The sequence below is a fragment of the Amblyomma mixtum genome, chromosome 4, assembly GCF_055824585.1.
Source record: "Amblyomma mixtum isolate Tamu chromosome 4, ASM5582458v1, whole genome shotgun sequence".
Taxonomy (NCBI): Eukaryota; Metazoa; Arthropoda; class Arachnida; order Ixodida; family Ixodidae; genus Amblyomma; species Amblyomma mixtum.
In genome coordinates, this window is record NC_143015.1 from 91,925,618 (window position 1) to 91,949,388 (window position 23,771).

The 23,771-nt window shown below is 44.7% G+C and overlaps 1 protein-coding gene across 2 annotated transcripts in view; it reads left to right on the plus strand.

The window, feature by feature from the left end:
- The window catches only part of LOC149347420 (sodium-dependent multivitamin transporter-like), a 38,695-nt gene that overhangs the window by 9,527 nt on the left and 5,397 nt on the right, over positions 1 to 23,771 (plus strand). For both annotated transcript variants that reach the window (XM_089587090.1, XM_089587091.1), the window contains 10 exons: positions 1,034 to 1,101; positions 3,737 to 3,894; positions 4,400 to 4,540; positions 5,280 to 5,409; positions 8,465 to 8,553; positions 11,833 to 11,942; positions 13,329 to 13,396; positions 15,358 to 15,444; positions 16,769 to 16,941; positions 18,689 to 18,792. In XM_089587090.1, coding sequence (XP_089443216.1) covers positions 1,034 to 1,101; positions 3,737 to 3,894; positions 4,400 to 4,540; positions 5,280 to 5,409; positions 8,465 to 8,553; positions 11,833 to 11,942; positions 13,329 to 13,396; positions 15,358 to 15,444; positions 16,769 to 16,941; positions 18,689 to 18,792 — 1,128 coding nt within the window. The remainder of the gene's footprint in view (positions 1 to 1,033; positions 1,102 to 3,736; positions 3,895 to 4,399; positions 4,541 to 5,279; positions 5,410 to 8,464; positions 8,554 to 11,832; positions 11,943 to 13,328; positions 13,397 to 15,357; positions 15,445 to 16,768; positions 16,942 to 18,688; positions 18,793 to 23,771) is intronic.

A 23,771-nucleotide genomic window follows, 5' to 3' on the forward strand; every position in this document is an offset into this window, starting at 1 on the left:
TCCAAAATATGGCTAAGAAACACACCCGGTTGCTTGGTAACTTTTGTTAAAGGTGGAGCATCATATGAATGTTCATTCGCGTTTTTAGGCGTACCAGATGTGTCTTCCTGGTGTTTAATAAACTCACCAGAGTGAAACCATCGAGCCAATTACCAAAGTTCTCACTTCGTACCCAAGAAAAAAAATTACCTAAGGCACTTTGGAAATTCTAAAGTGTGCTTGGCGAAAGCCTTGTGGACAACCCACTGCCGCTTTCCCGAACCGCTTGGCGCGGAATCACTGGGCCGCTTCGGAGCCATGCGTCTCACACACTCGACTGCAACGAGACGTCTGGCGAAGGAGCGGCGGTGTAGATGCCACCACCGACGTACGCGCGCTGGTTGTACCGCTGCTGTGTGACGTCACGGTTGCTATGCACAGCTGCGCCCCCCACTGGCGCGCCGGTTGCTAAGGGGGGGGGGGGAGCAGGTTGCGCCGCTGCGCGGAAGAGAGGCCACAGTTGGCACGATTCCAGCGCACGGACGGACGCGACCGCGAGCATGAGCCCCTGCAGGCTTTCGTCTTAAAATTGCAGGAGCCGTTGATGCCTTATGGCAGTTTCGATTGGGTCAGCGGTTGGGCAGCATTGTATGAGAGGGGTACTTCGTTCGAACGCAGTATTTTCTGAAAGGAACACGCGCCAACGGAGACCCCTGAGGTGCTCAGGGGAGCGCGGGTTGAAAGCGAAATGATGGAATTCCAAGAGGAGCTTCTGCGGCTGCTAGGCAGCGGTCTGGTGACAGTTTATTTTACTGCAATACTATTCACCCAACAAAAAATGCGGAGGAGCGCTGATGTCGATTAGATTTCACAAATGAAAAAACGCAAAATTTACGACCGACCTCGCACTTCAGTCAGCGACCACCTCAGTGTGACACAGCGCTTCAAATTTTTACTTAGTGTGTCCTTACAAAAAAATGCTTCTTCTAATGAACTTGTCACTCTTCAGCGAGTTATTTTCGTGCACTTCTGATTACATTTGTTCTGCTTTCAGTATTCAGGGCTCCTTTGTTCTGGAGCAACGTCGCAATAGGATTGTCGGGGACGCTTTACACAGCACTGGTAGGTGTCTTTGGTGGTGCCGTGTACCAATTTTGACTCATTCATAATTAGGTGATAGGCGTATAAAAAGGACTTTAGCGCCACGACGTACTATGCACCAGAAGTACGTCTTGGCGCTAAGACCAATTTCTTATATCTGAACACAAGCTAGCCCAGCAGCTAACTCCTTTATAGGGCAAGGCGCCCAGGTTTTAATATAAAAGAATTTTAGCCACAACAATGATTTCCAATAAAGAGGGATTTTGACTCAGCGCTCATTTCTCTGATTAAATTAAAAACCAAATAATATAGAAACAAAAGGCCACACTCATACTTTAAAGGGACAAGTCGCAGGAAAGAAGAAAATTTTTGGGAAGCCACACGCTTTTCCTCCCCAAAAAAAGATCCTTATATCTCATTTATCGGAACAACAAATGGCAAAATGATTTCTCGCAGTAAAAATCAATAGTAAGGTAAATCAGTTCGGTTCTCTTAATCGGTGGGAAAGAGTAATATAAAAACAAAATTAAGCAATAAAGGCCTAAGATACGTTGCGTATAATAGATGCTAATATACATTTATACGTGAGTACTGATATATGCACTCCGCACAAAGCAGGTTAATTCATACGCTAAGCAAAAACTCCTAGCGTACTCTGCAGTTTTTTTGCAATTTATTTCCGTGTTAGTAAGATATTCTCACTCGTTTTCAAAAGTCGGCGCCGCTAACCAACCTCTATCTTTTTTTATATTACATTCTCATGCATTGTTCAATGCTAACTATAGTTAATCTTTATGCGGCGACTTATCGAGCGCGTTTAAACATTTCTGGTGATTTGCCTAAATGCGCTCATGAAGGTTTTGTTCATGTTAATTGATCTAGGTTGTAATGACATATCAGTTCCTTTAGGACGCTTTTCCTTACCAGATAAGGTACTTTGCGGAAATGCCGCTAGTTCCAATTATAATTTAGAAAGTATATGTGTACACATACTTGAAAAACTCGAGAAATATATTCAAATTCCTCCAGGCTTGAGTCTCTCATACTAAAGTTTGGATAAAGGCACAACTCTTAGGCAGAGGCGACAACTGTAGCCTTGACTGTCTTCTTTCTGAGCGTATTTTCAGCCTTTGACATTTCTTTAGAGTGTCCGCTTATGCAGTTCACGGCCAAATAATATGTCCATGACCCTTTTGCGGCACAAAATACCAAGATTTAACCTTTATTTGCGTCTATCAGGATTCTCTCAATAATCATTAATTATTCTAAGCTAATCAAGTCCTCCAGAAGAATTTTCAAAAATAATCTGCGGAGTGCCACACGACGGGAAACGATATGCCGTTCGTTTCACCCAGCTCTGATGCCCTACTTTTTTTTAATCCTCACGTGAAACATCCTGCGTAGTTGATGCGGGTTTTATAATATCTCGAACAAACATTGCTTTCGCCGTCATCAGCATCCTACCGTATCAAAGGCTATTGCAGGCTGGCATATTTCGAGGCGTGTGCGAAGATGCAATTAAAAATGTGCCTTCTGTGGTCACGTGGTTTTGACCAACTTGCGAGTGGATGCACTCAAGAGGGCAGGTGCAGTGCGTACTACAGCACCGACCACTACTACTTTGTACCTGAGTTTGAACATCCACTTGGCTTGTGCGAGACAACATGTTCGATCCCCCCCCCCCCCCCCCCTCAACACCGCTTCTTCACTGGTTTTCCAACGGCAATAAGCTATCCAGTTGAGCGGCGCTCTGCTACTTTGTTTTGAATGCTTCGTAAACTGATTAGTCGACCCTGCCTGTTACGCACAAATCCATTAGCCGTGCCCCTGTTCTGTCATTATTTCTTTGCAGAACTAAGTCACCATCATCATAATTAGCTCTGTTTGATCGCAAGAAAACGTGAGAAGATCGAAAGATTTTCACTACACTTGATTTTTGTCTACAGCCGGGGCCTAGTAGTTTTGAGCCTCCGCCGCGCATTCGGAAGGTGCGGGGTTGATCCCTATTACCGCCCGGTACCCACCGCCGATTCAATACGTAAAAGCTTCCCCACTGACCTGGTTCACGGCTAATCTGACGTGAAACGCTTGGGAAAAGGGTCTTTGACTCTTTCGCAAGTAGTCCCACTTGGTCCCACTTTCCCACTTTGAGTAGTGAAAACAGCTCGTGCCACGGCGCTTCTTGTCCAAAGCAGCCCTAGAGCCATCTGAATTAAACATTATGATACACACTTTCTCTGAGATTTTTCGAATTAGCATAGGTTGCCCTTCCAGAAAAAAATTGTGCCGACTGATTTTGCAAATTGGGTAGTACAACACGACATTACGGCTAAGTGTTAAATTCAGATCAAGCATTACCTGACCAGTTGCATCTGGGCGCCTCTAACATAAGAGTTTACTTTTTGTTGCTCACTCTGTACTCAGACTTATACACCTTGTAAAGTGTAGTTTCTTTAAATCCGGTACCTCTTCCGTCCTTACTGAAGCACCAGCATTATTTCACTCTCTCTTGCGCATTCATGAGCAGCACTCTTTTTTTTCTTTTTTCAATGCGTGCAGGAAAAAAGCTGGCATTGTTTGAATTAAAGTTCACAACAGTTGGCCGTTTTACTGTATTTTTTTTTCTATGCTCACATTTCTTTTTCATTCACTTCAGGGAGGGCTCCGCGGTGTAGTGTGGACGGACTGCATGCAGTTCCTCGTAATACTCACCGCCCCAACGGCACTTGTTGCGAAGATCATGGTTGAAACATTTTCGTCAAACTCGATAGTTCAGCCACTGGGCGACCTGAATGTAAAACAGCACGTAGCAGAGTAAGTATTAAGGTTCACTGTGATTTCGACATTGCATCTGTGCGCTGGTGCTTTGCTTATTCCGCGTTTATGCAAATAGCAAGTAAGGTGGTCCGTTGCTCCTTTCTTCCAACTCTAAAAAAGCTGCTTAGTTTCACCATACTTAGAAAAAAAAAATGGTGTGATGAACGAGTTTCTTTTCTTTAGGTTGGTATGCACTCTGGCCCGGAAGAGGTGTGGCGTAAAATCAGGAAATCATTCTGCATGGCTCAGTTCGACGTAGAATATCTATTCGCGCATGAAAACACTCTCAAAAATCTGAGCAGTAGAGAATACTGTTTTTTTTTTTTTTTGGGGGGGGGGGGTAAATATTAAGATGGCTGAATGGGCGTCTGCGTTTACTGCACCTTAAGGAGAATATTTAATCTCGCTTGTCCTTAGCAGTTTATACCAAATCTGCTGTGAATACACCTTTGAAGCATTTTACAAAATGACCGCCAAAGAAACACATTCTTTATTCTGGCAGCCTCCGATTCGACTTGACTAGTGATGAGACGGTTTGGTCCTGCTTTTGGGGATCATCGGCGATTGCGATATACCGGCTGTGCCTGGACCAAGTGGTCGCCCAGAGGCTGCTGGCATCCAGAACTCTGAAGGACGCTCGAAGGTAACGAGGAGCTATTTACACCTCGTTTACCCATCATCATGGACAGACTTCATAGAAAGGGCTTGAGGCAAATAGTCCAGCACATGTCCGTTCAGCTTCTAAACAAGTAAGCTTCCATAAGCGCCTTTCCACTCACTCGTGTTAAGCAAAGACATATGAGAAAACTTATAGTGCCTGAAATAAAGTTGCGCTGGCGTGTTCTCTTGGACATTTCGCGAGTTCTAGCATATGAACGACATCCGTCGTTCATAAGCCTGAATCCATCCGTCATGCCTGAACGACATCCGTCTTTCATATGGTGTCAGGTTCTCAGTCGTGTTTTTTTTTTTCATGTTGCACACTAAAGTTTGGTTCTGATCACTACAGCGCAGCCCAGCATATACCCTTAAGCGAGTATCGCCAAGTCCTTTAAACGTCACGTGAAAATTTAAATATTACCCGAAATTCATAACATATTGGGATTTGGGTTTATGGCGTTTAACGTTCCAAAACAACTCATGGTATGGGGGATGCAGTGGTGGAAGGCTCTGGGTAATTTTGACCGCCTTGAGTTCTTTAACGTGCACTGACCGTGCACAGTAAGTGGGCACCTAGCATTTCGCCTCCACCGAAATGCGCCACCATGGCCAGGACAAAACCGTTGTCATTCGGGTCAGCAGCCGAGCGCCATTACCAAGCCACCGTGGCGGCTTCTAACGTAATACTTTCGTTGAGACGAAGTTTTATTCTTGATGTGCAGAACCGTGATCACAGGTTCTGTCCTGCTTGTCATGATGTACTGTGCGTGCCTCTCAATGGGAGCAGCACTGACCATCTGGTACCGTGGATGTGACCCGAGCCTACTGGGAGCAGTTAAAAGTATTGATCAAGTGAGTTTTCAATAGTTTTAATGTTTTCTGCAATAACAGATACATCGAGAACGTTCCTCGGAATTAGCGCCGTGATCGTCTTTGTAAGTAAGAGAAAAGTCCGCAGCATACTTACCTCACGTGATTACTCTCCTCCTACCGCGCGAGGTTTGCGTCACCACATTGCGCAGACAACTGTGATCCAGTAGCACGGGGTGAACCCCAGCCATGAGTACTCCTGTGTCGAGACGCAAATCAACAAAATCAGATCCTTCGCGCTTGTAAATTTGTGCTTAGTACGAAGTACACTCTATACACGAATACTTATTGGAAACAGAAAGGAGTGAGCTCTCCCTCCTCTAGTTCACTTCCTTTTATAAAGGAAGTAGGAGTAGGATGTCTGGAGGACATCCTACTCCCGTTTCACTCATTTATGTTTCGAGTGTGCACATTTCTGTAGAATGCGACAGCTGCTGTCGTTGGGCAAATGATCGTAATACGTTTTCAACCGAGGTGCGCTTAACAATTACTTGCCCAAGAACACAAAGCGCAAATGCGCAGGACAAAATACCTCACATACAAACGTTCTAACAATTTCTTTATCACTGAGGTTAAGTACCATGGCGTGCAGGACGTAAAGCTCTAGTTTGGGCGAGTTGGTTCGTGGTGAAAGGAAAAACTGGTAATGGCGCAAGAAACCAGGACACGGAAGGCACTCAAAAGACAGGAGTGACGCCAACTTGCAACTGGTGTTTATTGCACCAAGCCTGCCTTTTGTACTACAACCAAGCCGTATCAACAAATGCATCAACGTTGTACATATCAATCAGCAATTCATGTGAACAATGGCAACACAGCATCGCTGATCACTACAGCATCTATCCTCAACAGAGCTTGGGATGCCAACTTCTTTTCTGTCCAGCAGAAAATATCACAACAACCAAAGCAAAAAACAAGGCACTGGGGCATGACAAGTCTACACTAACAAATTATGAAACGTGTAGTGAAAGCAAAAAAGAGGAAGAATCGAAGGACTATGCCATCTATTTTTCATTTTTCACGAGGTTTTATCACATAGTCGTTCAATTCTTGCTCTTTTCATTTCATAATTTGTTAGTGTAGACTTGTCATGCCCCAGTGCCTTGTTTTTTGCTTTGGTTGTTGTTGTGATATTGTCTGCTGGCCAGAAAAGAAGATGGCATCCCAAGCTCTGTTGAGGGTAGATTCTGTAGTGATCAGCGATACTGTGTGGCCAGTGTTCGCATGAATTGCCGATTTATATGTACAACGTTGATGCATTTGTTGATACGCCTTGGTTGTAGTACAAAAGGCAGGCTTGGTGCAATAAACCCCTGTTACAAGTTGGCATCAGTCCTGTCTTTTGTGTGCCTTCCGTGTCCTCGTTTCTTGCGCCATAATCAGTTTTTTCTTTCAACGTGCAGGAAGCGTGATTGGTTAGACAAAAAAGAATAAAGGATCATAAAAAAATAGTTGGATGATTACGAGTGTGTAAAGCGAATGTCTGATAGTTACTAACTATGGTGTGACAGCAAGGAAAGGAGCCGTGCACCAGGCCGGGTCACTTTTGTACCCATCCTTGTCCAGCGGTGGGTTTCGAGCCAACCACCTACAGCCGCCGACGTGACTGCCCGTGCCAAAAGGCCGCCAATCGCTTCGCACTCTCTCTCCTATTTACCCCCTCCTCTTTTAGTAGTGACCTGCCAGCCGAGCCGGTCGGATTTCGCACTTTTCATGCGCGCGTCTCACTGTCTGCTTTTTATTCCCATTTTTATAATTTCTTCTTCTTTGTGTGCTTGTACGCGCAAAACATATGCACGTTCTTTGTACAATAGGCGACAAAGAGCAAAGACTAAACCAGTCTGTTATAACACTTCGTTCGTACCTTTCTCTTCATTGATTATCTTGAAACTTCCTTCGCAGTGCTTCCGATTTTGTAATCAGAAAAAGTGTCATTTCAACTTTCTCACAAATACGAGTCCTGATAATCGGCGTAAATCATCGCATGTGATAAGAAGGCCTACAAAAATTAAACGGCTTTTTGCTTGATATTGTGGAGTCTTGGCTCAGGTACGCAACGTTGGATAGGAATGGGGAGGAAGCACTGGCTGTTGCGATCTAGGGATTTCTGCCTGGCAATACTTTTGATCAGGGCGAAAATTATAATGTCTTTATTACAGGCATTTATAATAAGCATTCAGACGATCACCCCCGCACAGATCTCTGCAAAAAACTTTTCACAGGAAGATTGCGCGTCAATTTTCTTGTAAAGCATTAAACGAACCTTCAACGTAGCGCTGAGGTCTGTTCATCTCAAGATTTAAGTACATTATCTTCGTGAAGCCTGAAGTCCTGACACAGACCCTCTTCAGTATTGAAATTTACATACGAAGCCACAAATTATCTGCTGTTCAAAATGAAATACAGAAAGGCTTTCAGGCACATTCGTTAACGCGTCCTCAAAAAGCCTACGGAGGAAGAACAGGAAGACAGTGGAGGATGTAAGGCAACGCCTGCTTATATTCTAAAGTTCGACGACGATTATATTCTACGACAATTAGGGCAGAGCAGAGAAGAAAAATTTGCTTATCGTAAAATTGAACGTTAGAGCACCAGAGTCAGAAAGAGAAATGTATCGTTAACATGATGGCCGGATTTTGTCTTCTTATTTATAATGGCAAGGCGGTGGGCCTGCACGGAAATAAGAGCTAAAGCACGCTACCAGTACGATCAGTTGGGGCTGCCTAGACGTCATGCCGTGAGATGGCTGCAACAAGAATGAAGTGTTTCTGTTTTTGCGCATCCATGGAACTGATTTCTCTGGTAAAGTATTTCCGAAAGTACTTTAAGAGAGCGATTTGACAGCCAAGTGATCCAGTTAATGCGACAGAAACTTCAACGAGAGTCAATGCGGAATAAACGTAAATCAGAGTGTGTTAGCCGGTGTTTTGCTACACGGAAAGCATCTGTCCAGAAAAAGAGACATTCGATGTGGCTTCAACTGCCCGAAGTATCCTGCTTTCCCTAACGATTTACTTACTTCTCAATAACATTCCAGATCGTGCCGTACTACGTGAAGACCGAGCTGATAAATATACCTGGGCTTACTGGACTCTTCTTGGCGGGCGTTGTTTGTGCCGCGACGAGGTAGGTGGTTTGACTATAAATAAATCAAACAAAGCCACATGGCGCTCACGGCAAGAGGGGATAAAATGTATAATCCTGTGATAATAAATTCAGAGGGTTACCGAAAAATTATTTGAAAGTGTTTAGGCGTAAATGTGCCTATCGAAACGTCACTGCCCTAAAAGTAAGTTTCCTGCGTACTTCAGTTGGTAAAACTTACGAGCGACAGAATGGATATTAACTCGTAAGCATTGGGTTAGCAATTGAAAACTAATTATGCGGGAGCATTATAAGGCTCATCCGTAACGAAACGCGACGTCGGCTTTGACGACCAACAAGGGTCCCAAAAATCTTGGATGCCATCACAGTAAAAAATAAAAATAAAAAGCTTTCCGTAGTTGCGGGCAATTAGGCCCAAGAAATTGAGATTGCGAGGCAAGTACGTATTCCACAGGCCACAAAACCACTTCTATTTTTGTTTAAAAAAAAGCTGAACCTAGTGTACACGTTGCCTTATGACTGTCTGCTAACGGGTAGGTGTGCCATTAGAAGAGAAGAGAACAACAAAAAACACACAAAAAATAAAAAGCAAATAAATATATTAAAAAATGCTTTCGCACTCAAAACACGTAAGCAGCCTTAAATTCCCTCTGCAGTTCTTGACACCAAGCCCACCTCCGTTCAGCCCAGGAAATTACGCGTAAATAAAAATTCTGCGCTTTATTCTGCGCTTTATGGGAGAGGCCTTTGCGCTGAAGTGGGCGTTTTCAGGCTGATGATGATGATGATGATGAAATAAAATAAAATCTTCATGCAGACCGGAATTATTGTAAAGACAAGCTGGTGATTCACTGAACAGATGTACCTAGAACGCCTTTCCTTTTTTTTTCATAGGTGAATCATGTTGGATGAAAATATATAATCAGAAAAAGAATTCTCACTGTTTAGAGCAGTCAGCAGGAAGCAACAATGTTTGACTTAGTGCTCACGAGGACCGTTTTACATGAGGCAGCCGCTCTGAAACTTTCGTTGGCACACTATGAAGCACATGGGAGATTTTCATCGTCAATCCCACATCGGTGCCATATCTGTGCGGCAAAACTCAACAGGGTCCACATTTCGAATAAAGCTTACTCGCTTGAAGTTCGTTAGGGTGAATTATGTTTAGCGCCCATGATTCGCCTTCGTCCCTCTGTGCAGCGTCGTTCCACTGCAAAAAAATAAATTAGGGTGGCAGCAGAAAAAAAACATTTCGAACAAATTGGAGCTCTAAACGTAATACCGCTGTTGCCTTACCAGGGCAGCAAATCTGGCATTCCTGTGTCCCTCGGACTTCTATACACTGATTGAGTTCCATCTGAGTGGAATGAGTGGATTGTGGGCTGGGCCACGCAAAATTCAGGCATGCCGAGCTGAGTTTCCAAAACAACGCTCCACCCTGTTTTCCATTTGTCATCGATCGTGGCGAGAGTGAACAAGCCAGCAGTTCTGCGTTCTACTCTGACCAATGCTATGCGATCTACTTAACGGTTCTTTTATGTTTGTGCAAGCATCATATAGGAAACACTTTGTCAAACCACAGTCTACTGCTGCCACCGATCCATCGTTCGTTTTCGATTAGCCAGAGTGGAGTTGAAAGGCTGTATACCCACGACGAAACATAAATTGTCGCCTGTCGCCTCCTTGACAGGAGATGTAATACAAATGTGAATCACATGAAGGTACAGCTTCAGCAAGCGCGTATGGGTCTGCTGACGCCGAACTTAAGACGACCAAAAATGAGTTTTCTGCTTTCTGATCAGCTTTCAGGCGTTGAATAATTACATCCTTAAATTCCGACTCGTGAGTTCCACGAACAGAAAAATAGAAAGATTCCGCAGTGCTTTCCTTGGTTTCGATGGCCTTGACAGAGAGAACTGAACAAACCGGCATGCCACAACTCACTCTATTCCGTTACCTGGTCACTGCATGACGGTTCATTCCACGCTGATGTAGGCTCCATGCAAGAAAACCCTCGATAATTTAAAATAACGCTACCAGTACAGTAACGCCGTTAGTCTTAGATTGGCTGTGGCAGGGCTGATTAAGCCTGCTTTGTCTGTACCGAGATTTGCAAAGGATTATGTTCGTGTCGATAGCCTGATTTGTTCCAAGCACGTGAGAAGTGAGTGAATCCAGTGAATTAAGTGGACATGTGAACTGAAACTTGCCTTACGCATACAAAGAATCAAGATCTTTTGACGCTCGCAATCGTGTTAGAAATAACGAAGTAGAGGCCTAAGATGTACTGAGCTGCTTGTAGACTGCCCACATCACTCCAGCATGGGATCGAATCCACAGTTTGCATAGGCTATTAACCTCGGGCCAGCATGGCAGCCCCTGCGGGTTGCCATCGTTGCCGAAATGTTGTAGATACAGCTTAGCCAAACACTGTCACACTACTAATCACCACATTGATTGAGATAACGGCTCACTCATCATCTAAAGATATTGCCTGTCATCACATCCACTTCTGAATAACTCCACATTCTGATGATGTCGCATGTTTTGAATCCGACTCAGGGTAAACTTTCCAAAATATGTGTACATGTATTACGCCATCTATGCCGCATATAAGCAACCAACACCACCCTTCTTCTTGACTTGCGTTGTGAACAAGGGAGCCGTACGGGGCTGAAACCTTAATGCTTTGTTTTTTTCCCTTTTTCAGCCCTCTCATTCCTTTATCGCTGCAATTCAGAGCAAGAACGGCTGCGCAAATGAAGACACATTACGGCAGGGTTTAGAAAACGTATGACCATAGTACCACCAAAATATTTTTTATATATATTTAACTGCTATTACCTTTTATAGAGACTTGCCACTCGTGTTGGTATCGGCTAAGAGCCACGCTCCTCTAAATATGGTGTTCGAAAACAACAAAGCCCGCACAGGATTAAAGCTAATTAACTAATTATTCAGACTCAGGTCTCATCTTCGACATTCATAACAAATGATCAGTGTTGGTGAGAGGGGCCCATTCAGTACGATACCAGACCTTCTACTGTAGGCCAACTAACACAATATCCGATTTTCCAGTAATTTTAAAGGAAATCTGCGGACTCTCTTACTCCCAAATCAGTTTTTTTTTCTTCTGAGTAAAAATTCACCGTTGACATCTCTGCGCGCCTATTTTAGTGTAGTCATAGTTATGAACCTATTTCTCGTTTCTTAAGGTGATCGGCTTCCCAGCATTATTTGACTGCGAGCATAGCAGTGCAGTCACGACAGTTTTATCAGTCATTGTTTTCTTCCTTCCAGTACAGTGTCTTCAACAGTTAATTCCCAAGCAACTATTGTGTACGTCGATGTCATCGCTCTTGTGTACCCTAAGGCTGATGAGCATGTGTTGCTGATTACTTGTTGCGCTGGTGAGTTGACTACTTATTGTCACTCTTCACATCTAAAATGAATCCATTTAACGGTGACAGCGTTTTACACTAAGGATGTAGACCTTCGGAGATTCGCATGCGACAAGAAGAGCGGATAAGATGAAAGAAATTTTGTGAACTATTTATTACATTGAAAATATCACTTAGGTGCAGTTATTTTATTGCAACCTACTGCGTTGCGAAATTAAGCCCCATTCTTAACGGCAGCGATAATGTCTGTGCGGCGCCTTCTAAGACACACTTCAACTATGCACACAAAAACAGCCCTAAGTGCTTTATTGTCGGTCACATCCCTTAGGGTAATGCAATATTTAGTTATTTTACAAGGCTTTGAAGCACCTATATAATGCTTATATTATTCAGATGTAAAGTTTTGAAGAATTAAGCGTGGTCTTATCACTCACTTTTCATTTTATTAATATTTAGTTATTGCATTCAACATGAAATGAACACCCACAAATGACACAAGAAATCTGCACTGGCGCCATCGTAAGAGAGTATGTACAAACGCATCTATATGGAGTTACAAATAAATAAGCAAATCCTCCACCCGTGGGTTTGGTGAGAAGACACCCTCACTGATGTTTACAAACACGAGTTTCCCTACATCGGTATATGCCAGTGATCGTGCCATGAAATGACTCTTGTAACGCAGTCACCTTCTTCCAATGGAAGCTAACATTCAAGCTGCAAAAAGCAAGAACAGTGCCTGAAAGTACTTCCCAAAATATTCTCCCAATTCCAAAGAACCGAGAGAAAGCTAGACGTAGGACCTTTACCTTGTGGCAAAAAAATTAACGCCTTCAATTAAAGCTATGCAACTAAGAGAGTCTTCGTGAAAAGGATAACAAGGGGCTCGATTTAGATAAATACATGAAATGCAGCTTTAGGTTGTGAGGAAATAAGAGATCGTAGAAAAAATAAGTACAGAAAAGCTGCAGTACAGAAAAAAAAAGATCACTGCCCACCAGGAAGAGGGTTTCGACAACAAACTGGCAAATCCATGTTCCCTGCGGAATTATCATTAGAGCCAAAGCACGTGTCCGCATCTCTTCGTTGTTCCGTCTGCTGCTTGTCATTGTATCACCCCCCAATATTAAGTACTGTCGCTGGCAAAGCGAGAGAGAAACTAAGCCTGCAGGTATGCATCTTAAGTAATTGCTACAAAAGGCACCAACACAAGGAAACAAATTTTGACTATTCAGCAATTTCTAAGCTGAAATGGTACTCTGAGTGCAACTGTTACAAAACGGCTGAGTTTTTTCTTGAGAAAATGTTGCAACTCAATGTTGAGCTATTCTGACATCGCTGTACCGGTGTTGCTTGCGTGGAAACTATATAAAGCATTTCACTGTGCTTTTCCAGCCCTGCTTTTAGGTTTAACCACGACAATTTATAGCACACTGGTTGTGTACATGGCGTCCGTAACCAGAGTAAGTGACCCGCATTTCAATAGCCAATAATATTTTAAATTCAGCTCATCCTCCTTACATCCCTTTTGAGATTTAAAAAATGCTTCAAGAGTGCAGAGTTGAGCTTTCAGTCTTTCTTTTCTAGGCACTATTTTGGCATAACGGCTTCCTGCATAACAGCTCTCTATGGGAAGGAAAGAGCACCAGTATCCATGAGCTGCGCACAGAATACTCGGTCGACTCGGCGGTAGCCATGTTTACGAATGGCGACGCAGCACTTCTCAGCAAGCCTCCGCAGCACTGTGTTAGCGCGGAGTTTCACTGCTAATCTAACCAGTGTATTCTACGCTTACTTCACTTTCAAAACGCCATTCCTGACTACCTTTTCAATAGCTGCAATAATTTCTTTAAAATACAACACTACTCACCGAATTGCGAGGACACTTTAGCAACTAGAGTGTTGAGAGGCGAAAGCCGAGGACACTATGCCATGATGACTTCCTGTGAATGCAACGTCAGACCGTTCCCGTGGCTGTATTGATACCAAAATTATACTTCTTTCGGGGATCTTAAGTGTTAATGACGCTTAATTGCACATTTTTCCATCTAATTTGACATAATTTCGACGTTTTTTCGATCATTCTGTGACAATTTTCACTATGCCGTGACGACTTCCGGTGTATGTGACGTGAGACCGTTCCCGTGGCTATATCGACGTCCGCGCTATTTCGATGCAATTTCGACAGTCATCACACTTGGCTTGTAGGTTCATTTTTTCCTCCTCTATCTGAAGCAACCAATGGGTTTCTTCTATCTTTTTCTTCTTTCTTCTATCTTTAACGGCTCATGCGACAGTATGAGCCATTAAAGTCTTTCGCCTTAATATTCCTTATAATCTGGACCCCCGCGCACGAATATGTCCGTGGCAACGAGGCGGCCCACGAGGTGGCTCGAGATCTCTACCACCGAGCTACACACGACGGTCCACCGCTCGCAGATCACGGGAGAGAAGGGCGACTAATCTCCTGTCAGGAAGTTACAGAATATTACAGACAACATCGCAGGTACTTTCCCCCGCCTAGCATGACACTCAACAATCAACAGGCGGTGGCGTGGAGCCGTCTACAAACAGATGTCTACCCACACCCATTTCTAAGGAAACATATCATTCCAGAAATAGAGGACGATAAATGCAAGATGTGCGGAGCGAGAGGGTCCCTCGACCACATAATATGGGAGTGCAGCCAATCCCCTGGCGGGGCAAACAACATTAATAGTAGAGACGCCTGGGAGACCTTGGTCTGGAGCTCGGACTCTGAGCTCCAGCTCACCGCCGTCCGACTGGCTGAAGAGTCCGCCGGGATACAAGAGATCCTGGCCAGCATCTGACGCGACTACCCCATGCGGCTGAATCTCTCCTGATCCTCCTCCCTCAACTGATGGTATAGGACAGGGGAGGTCTGGATGAGGTAGTCTCATTCTGTTGGACAATAAATGTTTTTCACTCATTCACTCACTCGCCTTAATATTCGAAGAATTATATGTTGTCTTCCTTTAGCCTGCACGGACGGTGGAGCTTTACCTTTCACAGTGCTGCGAACAGCTTCTGAGATGACGTATAATAGGTGAGTCAGGTACGAAAACTCTTCAGAAAGAAATCCCACTCGGAAAGCACATGCTCTCAAGCGTGCAGAAAAGATATTCAGCGACGGAAGAAAAACTACCCGCGTCAAAATTTTCCAGACCGCACGAGGCATAAACCATATGGATTTCTTACTCCCGATATTATATTTATTGGCGCCACGTTTACTTCCTGCTGTGCCAAAACCTGATTAGCTCATTTTCTGACTGAAAAACGAAATATTATTTCCTGCTTACCTCCCCTCACATCCCATGTATCTTAACTCGTAGTTGTAGTTTGCTGTTTGGCTGCCATCTATCTGTTCCACGTGGAGCCTAAAGTTATCTGGTGCTAATTGCAGATGTTCCTAATGGTTTACTCTGCGATCACAGGACCGTACGTGGGCCTGTGCATTCTGGCGGTGTTATTTCCGTCAGTCCATTCCAAAGTGAGTCCTGATTCTTAGAGTGCTTTAAGTGCTTACAATCAATGTTATTTAGCAGTAGTTAACAAAGATTCATGATAATCCTTTCAGAAGCCTTAAAAATTAGAATCTTTCTAGGAAATGCGCCTCCAATATTGTAAAAAATTTAAAAGTAAACAATGTGCAGATTTAAAACGTTCCGTTTGAGCGTTGTTCGTGCGAATTAATTTTCGTGAGGCGTTTATTTTTAAGAACATTCGTAGCCCTTTTTCCGAGCGAATTAAATCCCAGGCTTTCCGCGAGAATAAAACAGTAGTTATTTGCCTGCTTTCTATTTATACTTTCAAACTTCAGGTGTAATTAAAATTTAAGAACGATTTCCTGCTTGCTACTGTAGTAGGATCCTCAATAAGCTGTACTGTTCTTTTTTCGTCTTTTGTAGATACTACACTTCCAAAGAAATTGGTTTGGTTTGGTTTATGGGGTTTAACGTCCCAAAGCGACCAAGGCTATGAGAGACGCCGTAATGGAGGGCTCCGGAAATTTCGACCACCTGGGGTTCTTTAACGTGCACTGACATCGCACAGCACACGGGACTCGAATTTCTCCTCCAAAGAAATTCAACCGCCACGGCCGGGATCGAACCCGCGTCTTTCGGGACAGCAGCCGAGCACCATAGCCACTGAGCCACCGCGGCGGCACTTTCAAAGAAATTGAATTCAGCTTCATTTTGCAACGCACGGCTTGAAAAATGACACATTTTCTTCTAGCCAGCGCGTCGGATGTTTAATTCAACTGTCCGAGTTGTTCAAAACAGTTAATACCTCACAAATAAAATACCTCCAGGTTAGAATAAGTTTCTAGAATTCGAAATGTTACAAAAAATCATGAATGCGCTTCTTAGGAACGTATTTTTCACGTGGAGTAAAAAATTTCGAATGACTCTAGCGAGTTGTTTGTTGGCAATGATGCGTGCACCTTTAGGTAAATAAATAAATGCTTTTTTCATTGTGCTTTTTATCCTAGAGATGCAATGCGAGCGCCCACATTCTTATGAGGGAGGGAAAGTTCTGCAATAGAGCGGAAATCTGGGTTAGCTGGTGCATACTTATGAAAAAACCAGCCAAAAAGACGGGGACAAAGGAGTGACGAGGCACACACAACGACTGTGTTGTGTGTGCCTCGTTTCTCCTTTGTCCCCATCTTTTTGGCTGGTTTTTTCTTAGGCGAAAGTTCTTTTAACGTGGCGCAATAAATATCACATTTTTCTTAAAGTCGAAACACTGCTGCTCGAAATGAAACTTATAAACATCAAGCGGGAGTTAAGTGCAATGGCTCTCTCATGCAGGGCGCTGGCATGGCGACTCTGATAACCACTGTGTATCAGGTGTGGCATATTGCGGAAATAATTACAAGTGGAAGAAAACCTCCCAGGGCCCCTGTGTCACTCGACTACTGCCCTAAAAACCTAAGCAGTGCTTTATCAACGGCTAACACATCATTTTCTACTCCAGTCACGAGGTAAGGAAACTGTGATCGTAAAGCTTATTATATTCCTTTCAATGATGCAACTTTTCAAAGAAGTAAGGATCAGCGATACCCGCAAAATTTCACCAAATTTGTAACAGACGTTGATTGTCACTGAGGACCGCTGTTTCGGAATCATCTGAGCAGCCTTTGTAGAAGAAGCTGAGAGATTCACTTAATGTGACAAATGTTTGCGTGGCAACTGTATGTGTGAGGAGCCATGGCAGAAATAATGCAAAATAATGCAGAAATAATGCTGTTTCAGGGAGCGGAGTTGCGCGTTTCTTTAAATGTTATGAAGTAGTCGTATGCATTTGCTAACTGTATTAAAAAGTGGGTGGTATCTTTGATTGCTCGCCAGTCGGTGGTGAACCGACAGAAAATGATGGCTTTCCGGGCACTCCTAAAGGAACATGGCTAGTTCCTAACCTAAAGACCTGCAAACTGCTATAATGACAAGACTATGCTTATTTGGTCCGCCATGCGAGAGTAAAAAACGAGCCAATTATTTTAACACTCCGGTCACTCGGACGTGAAAAACAGCGACGTTAGCATTTGTTTCGTAAATCGTTAAATCCGGCTGCAGCTAGCGTACGCATTCCCAATCTGGCTCCCCACCTACACGGAGCGCCCTAGGGGCGTTTTAAAGCGTTTCGTGGAGCACCCGATGGAGAACAATGATAGTGGCTTAGCCCAGCTAGGCCAGGACATACTTAGCGAAAGCAGTTTCGTCTAATGACATTTCGGTAGGGGACATCGCGTTTCGGCTGGCGAAGCGAGCGGAGGCGAGCGCAATGACGAGGCAAGCGATGTGACGTCATACCAACCAGCCGCGGCGGCTCCGCGGCGAGGCGCGTGGTGTGACGTCATGTCAGATGGCGTGGCGAGCGCATGTCCTCCACCAGCTGCAGCGGTTGCTAAGCAACGGCTCAAGGTCGGTCTCTGTGCATCCTCGGAGCACCGCCACAGCGAAATCGCAAGTTCGCGGCCAATGTAGCTTTCGCTATAGAAAGGCAGAACGAGCCACGGCTCAGTTCTTGTGGTGTTCCGGTGATCGCGATTCTGTGATTCGACAAATTTTGGATATTTCGAGAAGCTACATGGACTGGACTGGTTCCTTTGCCATCATTCTTCTGAAGAGCGCATTAATTTTAGTACGATGCAAAGAAAATTTTCTGGAGAACAGCGCCGAGGTTAATCGTCTGTTCAGAATTCTAGAAATAAATATGCGTACTACTAGAGACGGACTGCACACCTGCATCACCAACCAGGTGTCCAACCATAATATTTAAAATTAGTTAAGTCGTCATATAGCTAACATTACTCACACAATTTCTAACCTCCGCCAACGCAAGTATTATGCCGCAGAAGTGGCTTTCATAGCTCAAAATGTCTAGTTTTAAAAAACCTCGTTCACCATCTCTGAAGCGATTTTTGTTTGGGTATCTATGCCTTGAATTAAAGGCTGCCAGCAGCGGCTGTAGAATACCTCATCTCTTCGTCCTCTCTATGTTGCGGCAAAAATTCGTTAACGTTAAGATTTTCGCATAGTGAGTGCGCTTTGAGATCGCTAGCCACTTGACATTCGGTTAGTGGGCAACATTGAGAAAAATATCTTTTGTTAAATTGTGATGTAATAGCTGTTTCATTGCGAAGCGTCTCTGATTCCTTTCCTTTCAACTAAAAGAAAGGTCATTTTTACTAAGTTAACGTCAAGGCTTGATGTTGAATCTGTTTGCAGTTCAGAAGAGACATTCTTCGTGTTCCGGCTGTCTCACCTTTGGAGCAGCTTCTTTTCCATATTTGCCACTGTTCTCATCGCTCTGGTGATAAGTGCCGTCACAGGTAATACTTCTTGCACGCCTTAGACTGTTTGCCTTTCAACTGGTCAGCTTGATTTCGATCTTTTCATCCCAGGTCATCAAATTATACAATGCAATTACTCTAGGTAGCAGAAAAACGTGGTGGAAATATTTCCATACTAATTACAAGGCTTCATAAATGTACTTCTTTTCCTTTCTCTTTCAGAACTTTTAAGCCTGATTCCTTAACACATCAGTGTATGCTTTAAGGCTGATTTCCCTCTCTTCGTAAACCTAATGCTCGCAGGTAATTGGTTTACATGGAGGCAAGCATTAGTCACGTATTAGCAGTGCAGCGCATATACCTGCTATTTTTAGTTTGCAGTCATGACGTCGACATCAGCTCCTTTTTTTCCTCCTAGACCTGAGTATTATAATGCGCTAATTCACATTGCCTGCAGAGCGGATGTCAACAACGGATTAAATGTGAAAGGAGGGAAGAGTATCTAGGTGTTTGCAGGAATACTAATTTCATCAAATGGCATGTTTACGACGCGTCCAAGGAATCCGTATATCCCGCGGCGATGTTGAAAAAAGTAAGGCAGCTGTTCAACTCTGCCGAACCGAGATTTACGTAGCGAAAGCTACATAAGTATGAGTAAACATGATTTATCTTTGGTACATCTGTTATTGTTTCCTAATTACTGTCACCACTTCTCAGCCGCTGATACTATTGACTGTCTTCACGGAGACAACGACTGTTCGATGGTCAGCCTTGCCAGTCACATTTTTTCGCTGACGAGCCCGCTAACGGCGAGCGATGTCTGCCGGGTGGTCAGAAGCGGCTTGCTGCAATGTTCGAAGATGTAGTTCACTTTACCTGCGCTCCTCAGCGCGCTCTCCATCCTCCACAGCGTCTGAGTCAAGCGCATAGCGCACGTTACATAAGCCCCATACCTCACTTCACAACCCTGAATTGAATCACGTGACACAACGTGATTACTACGCGCCTTTCTTATTGCCCTGCCGACAACTTGAAAGGTCAAAATTCAATGTACAAGTTCAAGGTCGAAGTTCAAGGTCAAATGGCAAGGTAAAAGCTGAAGGTCAAAGTTCAAGGTCAATGGTTAGGTACATGCACCCCCTTTGCCACAAGTAACCGAGCAACAGGTTTTTGCTTCTCAACCGTATAATGGAGTCGTTACGACCTTTTTAAAGACCAAAATGTGTCAAAACGTGAGGTTAAGGGCTCACCTTACTTTACACAGATTCAGGTCTTAAGGGCTGCCATGAGTGCTTCGCCATGCGACTAAGAAACAAACCTCCTTTGCCGGGTTACCTTTGGCAGAGACTGTGCTTAGCAATACTAGCCATGACTTATCTCAATGTCGTTTCAAGATCATTGGAGGCTCACGTCGAAATGCGTCCCAGCTATAGTAGTGTAGCTTTCGCTCCGAAATCCCGCTGGGATGGTTCGCTCGCAATAATGACCCCGCAATAATGACAATAATGAAACCGACCTCTTGTCTACTGTCTGTACTGCACAACCAGATTATTTGTTTTATAGGGTTGTATCGTGTGGTGCATAATTGCTCATTGGCACTTTACAGCTAGGGTTATAAGTTTTCTGTTTACAATGAGAAATAGCCGCCGATGTTTCCAAATTCTGGTTTTGTATTGTGTAGAATACAAATTATTGGGTTTAGCTCCGATTTTCTAGACCCTAGCAATGGAGATCCTAGCCATTGTCGTCTTACCTAATAAAGCATTTCGCTGCCAAAACCAAAGCTCTGCACATCTTGCTACAAGTAGCAGGCTAAAGCGCTTGGGGACAAGACTAAACGTTCTCCGGCTTACAGCCCATCTAAATGATTCACATTTCTGTAGATGTGCGCCAGAACCCTACTACCGCAGGGTTATAGCTGCTTTTGCGACACAAAAAGAAAAATGTCCAAAGCTGACAGCACCTATTCATGACTGGTTTTTGGCATCAGTTTGTTATTCAGATACGCTTTCTAAAACACACATTGAACTAATGTTTGTCTTCTATAAACTACCGCGAAGCTGATTCGATTCCAGAGCAAGACGTAAAAGCCATATTTTCTGTGTGCCTTAAGGCACTGCTTATTGAATGGACCAATCAGTCACTTAGTTTGTGTGAGGGCGCTAGAATGAGGATGAGGAAACAACTAGAATTTCTGCAGAATGATGTGATGCTGTTCTTAAAGTGTTTGCTGACGTTGACTAACGAAAGGGAGAAAACTAACTACACTGTACTGCGCCAGTAATTTTGCGCCCGATGCAAATTCTAAAATTGAACGTATCCGAAATTCCCTGTATCATTCCAGACCAGTAAGGCATTGCTTGGCTGTCGTTATGTATGAATGGCAGCACTTATCTGTCTCGCTCAAGAGCGCTTCCAGTGTCGAGCATGCAGACATGATGGAAGTGGATGAAGCGATGTTCATCAGACATGTATGTGTGTCCTAAAAAGTACCCGTCTTGGGATGCTCATCTTCTAGCTTCTATATTTTATCCAGTGTGAATTTCTTAAGGAAGGGAAAACTTTATTTTCACTAATGCTTCTCCCTGCGGTTTGGGGGCATCTTCAGAGACGTCTTGGTTCTACCCCCAGGAGCCTTCTCTGTCGAAGTCGTCCGCCTCTAATCAGTGGTCGGTTGCGCTCAGTCCAGGGCTCCGCTGGCCACTGCCGCCCGTTGAGCTCGCTGTACCAGACCTTGTTGGTCTTCACAGCGGTCGCTGGACAGCAGAGTCTCTCATTGCTCCGCACTCGGGTTTTGTATTTTGGGGACCACGTCTATGTTTTGGCAGGCCCATGTGATGTGATATAGAGTAGGTTTTTCGTCGCACCAGGGACATTTGTCCGCGTATATCGTAGGGTGCATTTTGCTTAGTATATGTAGGTTTCGGAAAGAGCCTGTTTGTAATTGTCTCCAAGTGACAGCTTCCTCTCTGCTGAGAGATTTGTGCGATGGGGGATATTGCATTCTTCTGCCTCTATAGTTTTGTAGTATGGCCGAGTATTCCCTGGGTGCTGACGAGAGTTCTGCGGTCTCCTCGGATGCTCGGAAAGTAATGTATCCTCGAGCTATCCTGTTGGCCTCTTGATTCTCTGCCACCCCCGTGTGCCACGGTACCCACACAATTTTGTGTGCGATCTTGTTGTTTTGTTCTTCCTGGGTTTCAATTCTGTCGCTCGCTGCAAGGAGTATACGGAGCGCGTGACGACCTATCCTGCCATTCATGTAATTTCGGCAGGCTGTTTGAGAGTCCGTGAGTGTTGTTAGCGACCGCCCGGTTCTATAGCCCTCCGCCACCGCTAGAGCAACGGCTACTTCCTCGGACTCTGCAGCTGTGCAGCCTCGGAGAGACGCGCTGGTCATTTCGCGTAAAGACCAATCGACCACCGCCGCCACAGCGATTTTGGTATCTCCTCCTCTCCAAGACGCGTCTGCATACACGGTCGTGGCTCGAGGAGCGTATGTTTTGTCGATGAATTCGGCCCTCGCTTCTCTTCTGCCTCGATGGAGGTCGGGATCCATGTTTTTTGGTAGTGGCGCTACCTTAAGGGTCTTGCGAAGCTCGTCGGGGATCGTTGCCGTCCTCGTCACTTCTAGCATCTGCTCGCGGTATCCGAGCCTCGGCAGGAGCGCCCTTCCAGTCGTTGTTTGCAACAGCCTGAGTTTTTGCGACTCAAGCTGCGCCTCTCGTAGCTCCTCAAAGGTGTTATGTAATCCCAAAAACCATTAGATGTGTTGCATGGTAGTCGGAGCGCTGTCTTATACACTTTGCGTAGCAAGGCATCCGCTTGTTGTATTTCGTTTTTGTTGAGGCACTGGTAGGGTAGGCTGTACGTGATTCGACTAACTACTAGGCTTCTGACTAGATTTAGTGTGTCCTCTTCACGCATGCCGTGTCGCCTGTTGGTGATGCGGGTGATCATGCGTGCGACTTGTAGCGTTGTTGCTTTGAGCAGGGTAAAAGTGTGAGTACTGCGCTGGTTGGATTGAAACCACATGCCCAAAATTCTTATTGTTGCCTTTTCCGGTATGGCCGCCCCTTCTAGGTAGACGTTGAGTTTTAGGTCCTCGTTGGTTGGGACGGTCCGGTTTTGCTTGCCTCTCCAGACTCTCAGCAGTTCCGATTTCTCGGTCGAGCGTGAGAGTCCTCTTTCTGCGAGGTATTGCTCTACACAAGAGGCCGCTTGCTGTAGCCTTTCTTCTTTCTCTCCGAGGCAGCCCGTGTTTGTCCAGACTGTTATATCATCAGCATACATTGCATGCCTGATGCCTTCGATGTTCTCTAGTTTTCTAGCTAGGCCTATCATAGTTATGTTGAAGAGTAGGGGTGAGATAACTGACCCTTGGGGTGTTCCCTTGTTTGGAGTGCGAATTTTCTCCGATCGAAGGTCTCCTATGCCGATGGCGGCAGTTCTATTGGACAGAAAGGCTTTGACGAAGCCGTGGATTCTGCGTCCGCAATCCAGGTTGTCTAGGCCCGTAAGGATCGCTTCGTGGCTGACGTTATCGAATGCCCCCTTGATGTCCAGGACCATTATGACATTTTCTCCCGTCCGAGGTACGGTTCGCAGCACATCTTCTTGTATTTGGAGGAGAACGTCCTGCGTCGAGAGCTTCGCTCTGATGCATAAAGCTTGCCAAGGCACGACGTGATTGATATGGGCCTGAGGTTTTCAATTTGTAGCTTTTTACCAGGTTTAGGTATCATTATTACTTCGGCGTGTTTCCAATCTTCAGGAACCGTCTCCGCCTCCCAATGTTTGTTAACAAAGCTGACGAGCTCTTGTATGCGGTCGTCGCTCAGGTTGCGGATTAGGGCGTTGTCGATTTTGGTGGTGTTTCTTAAGGCAGCGTAAACCTCTTCCACGGTTATGGGGCGGTCGAGTTTCTCGTTTTCGGCTCCTCGATACGTTCCTGGGTATCGCGGGGGGTTGTGATCGCCGAAACATTTTTCTCGGGCCTTCTCCAGTAGGGCGATGTC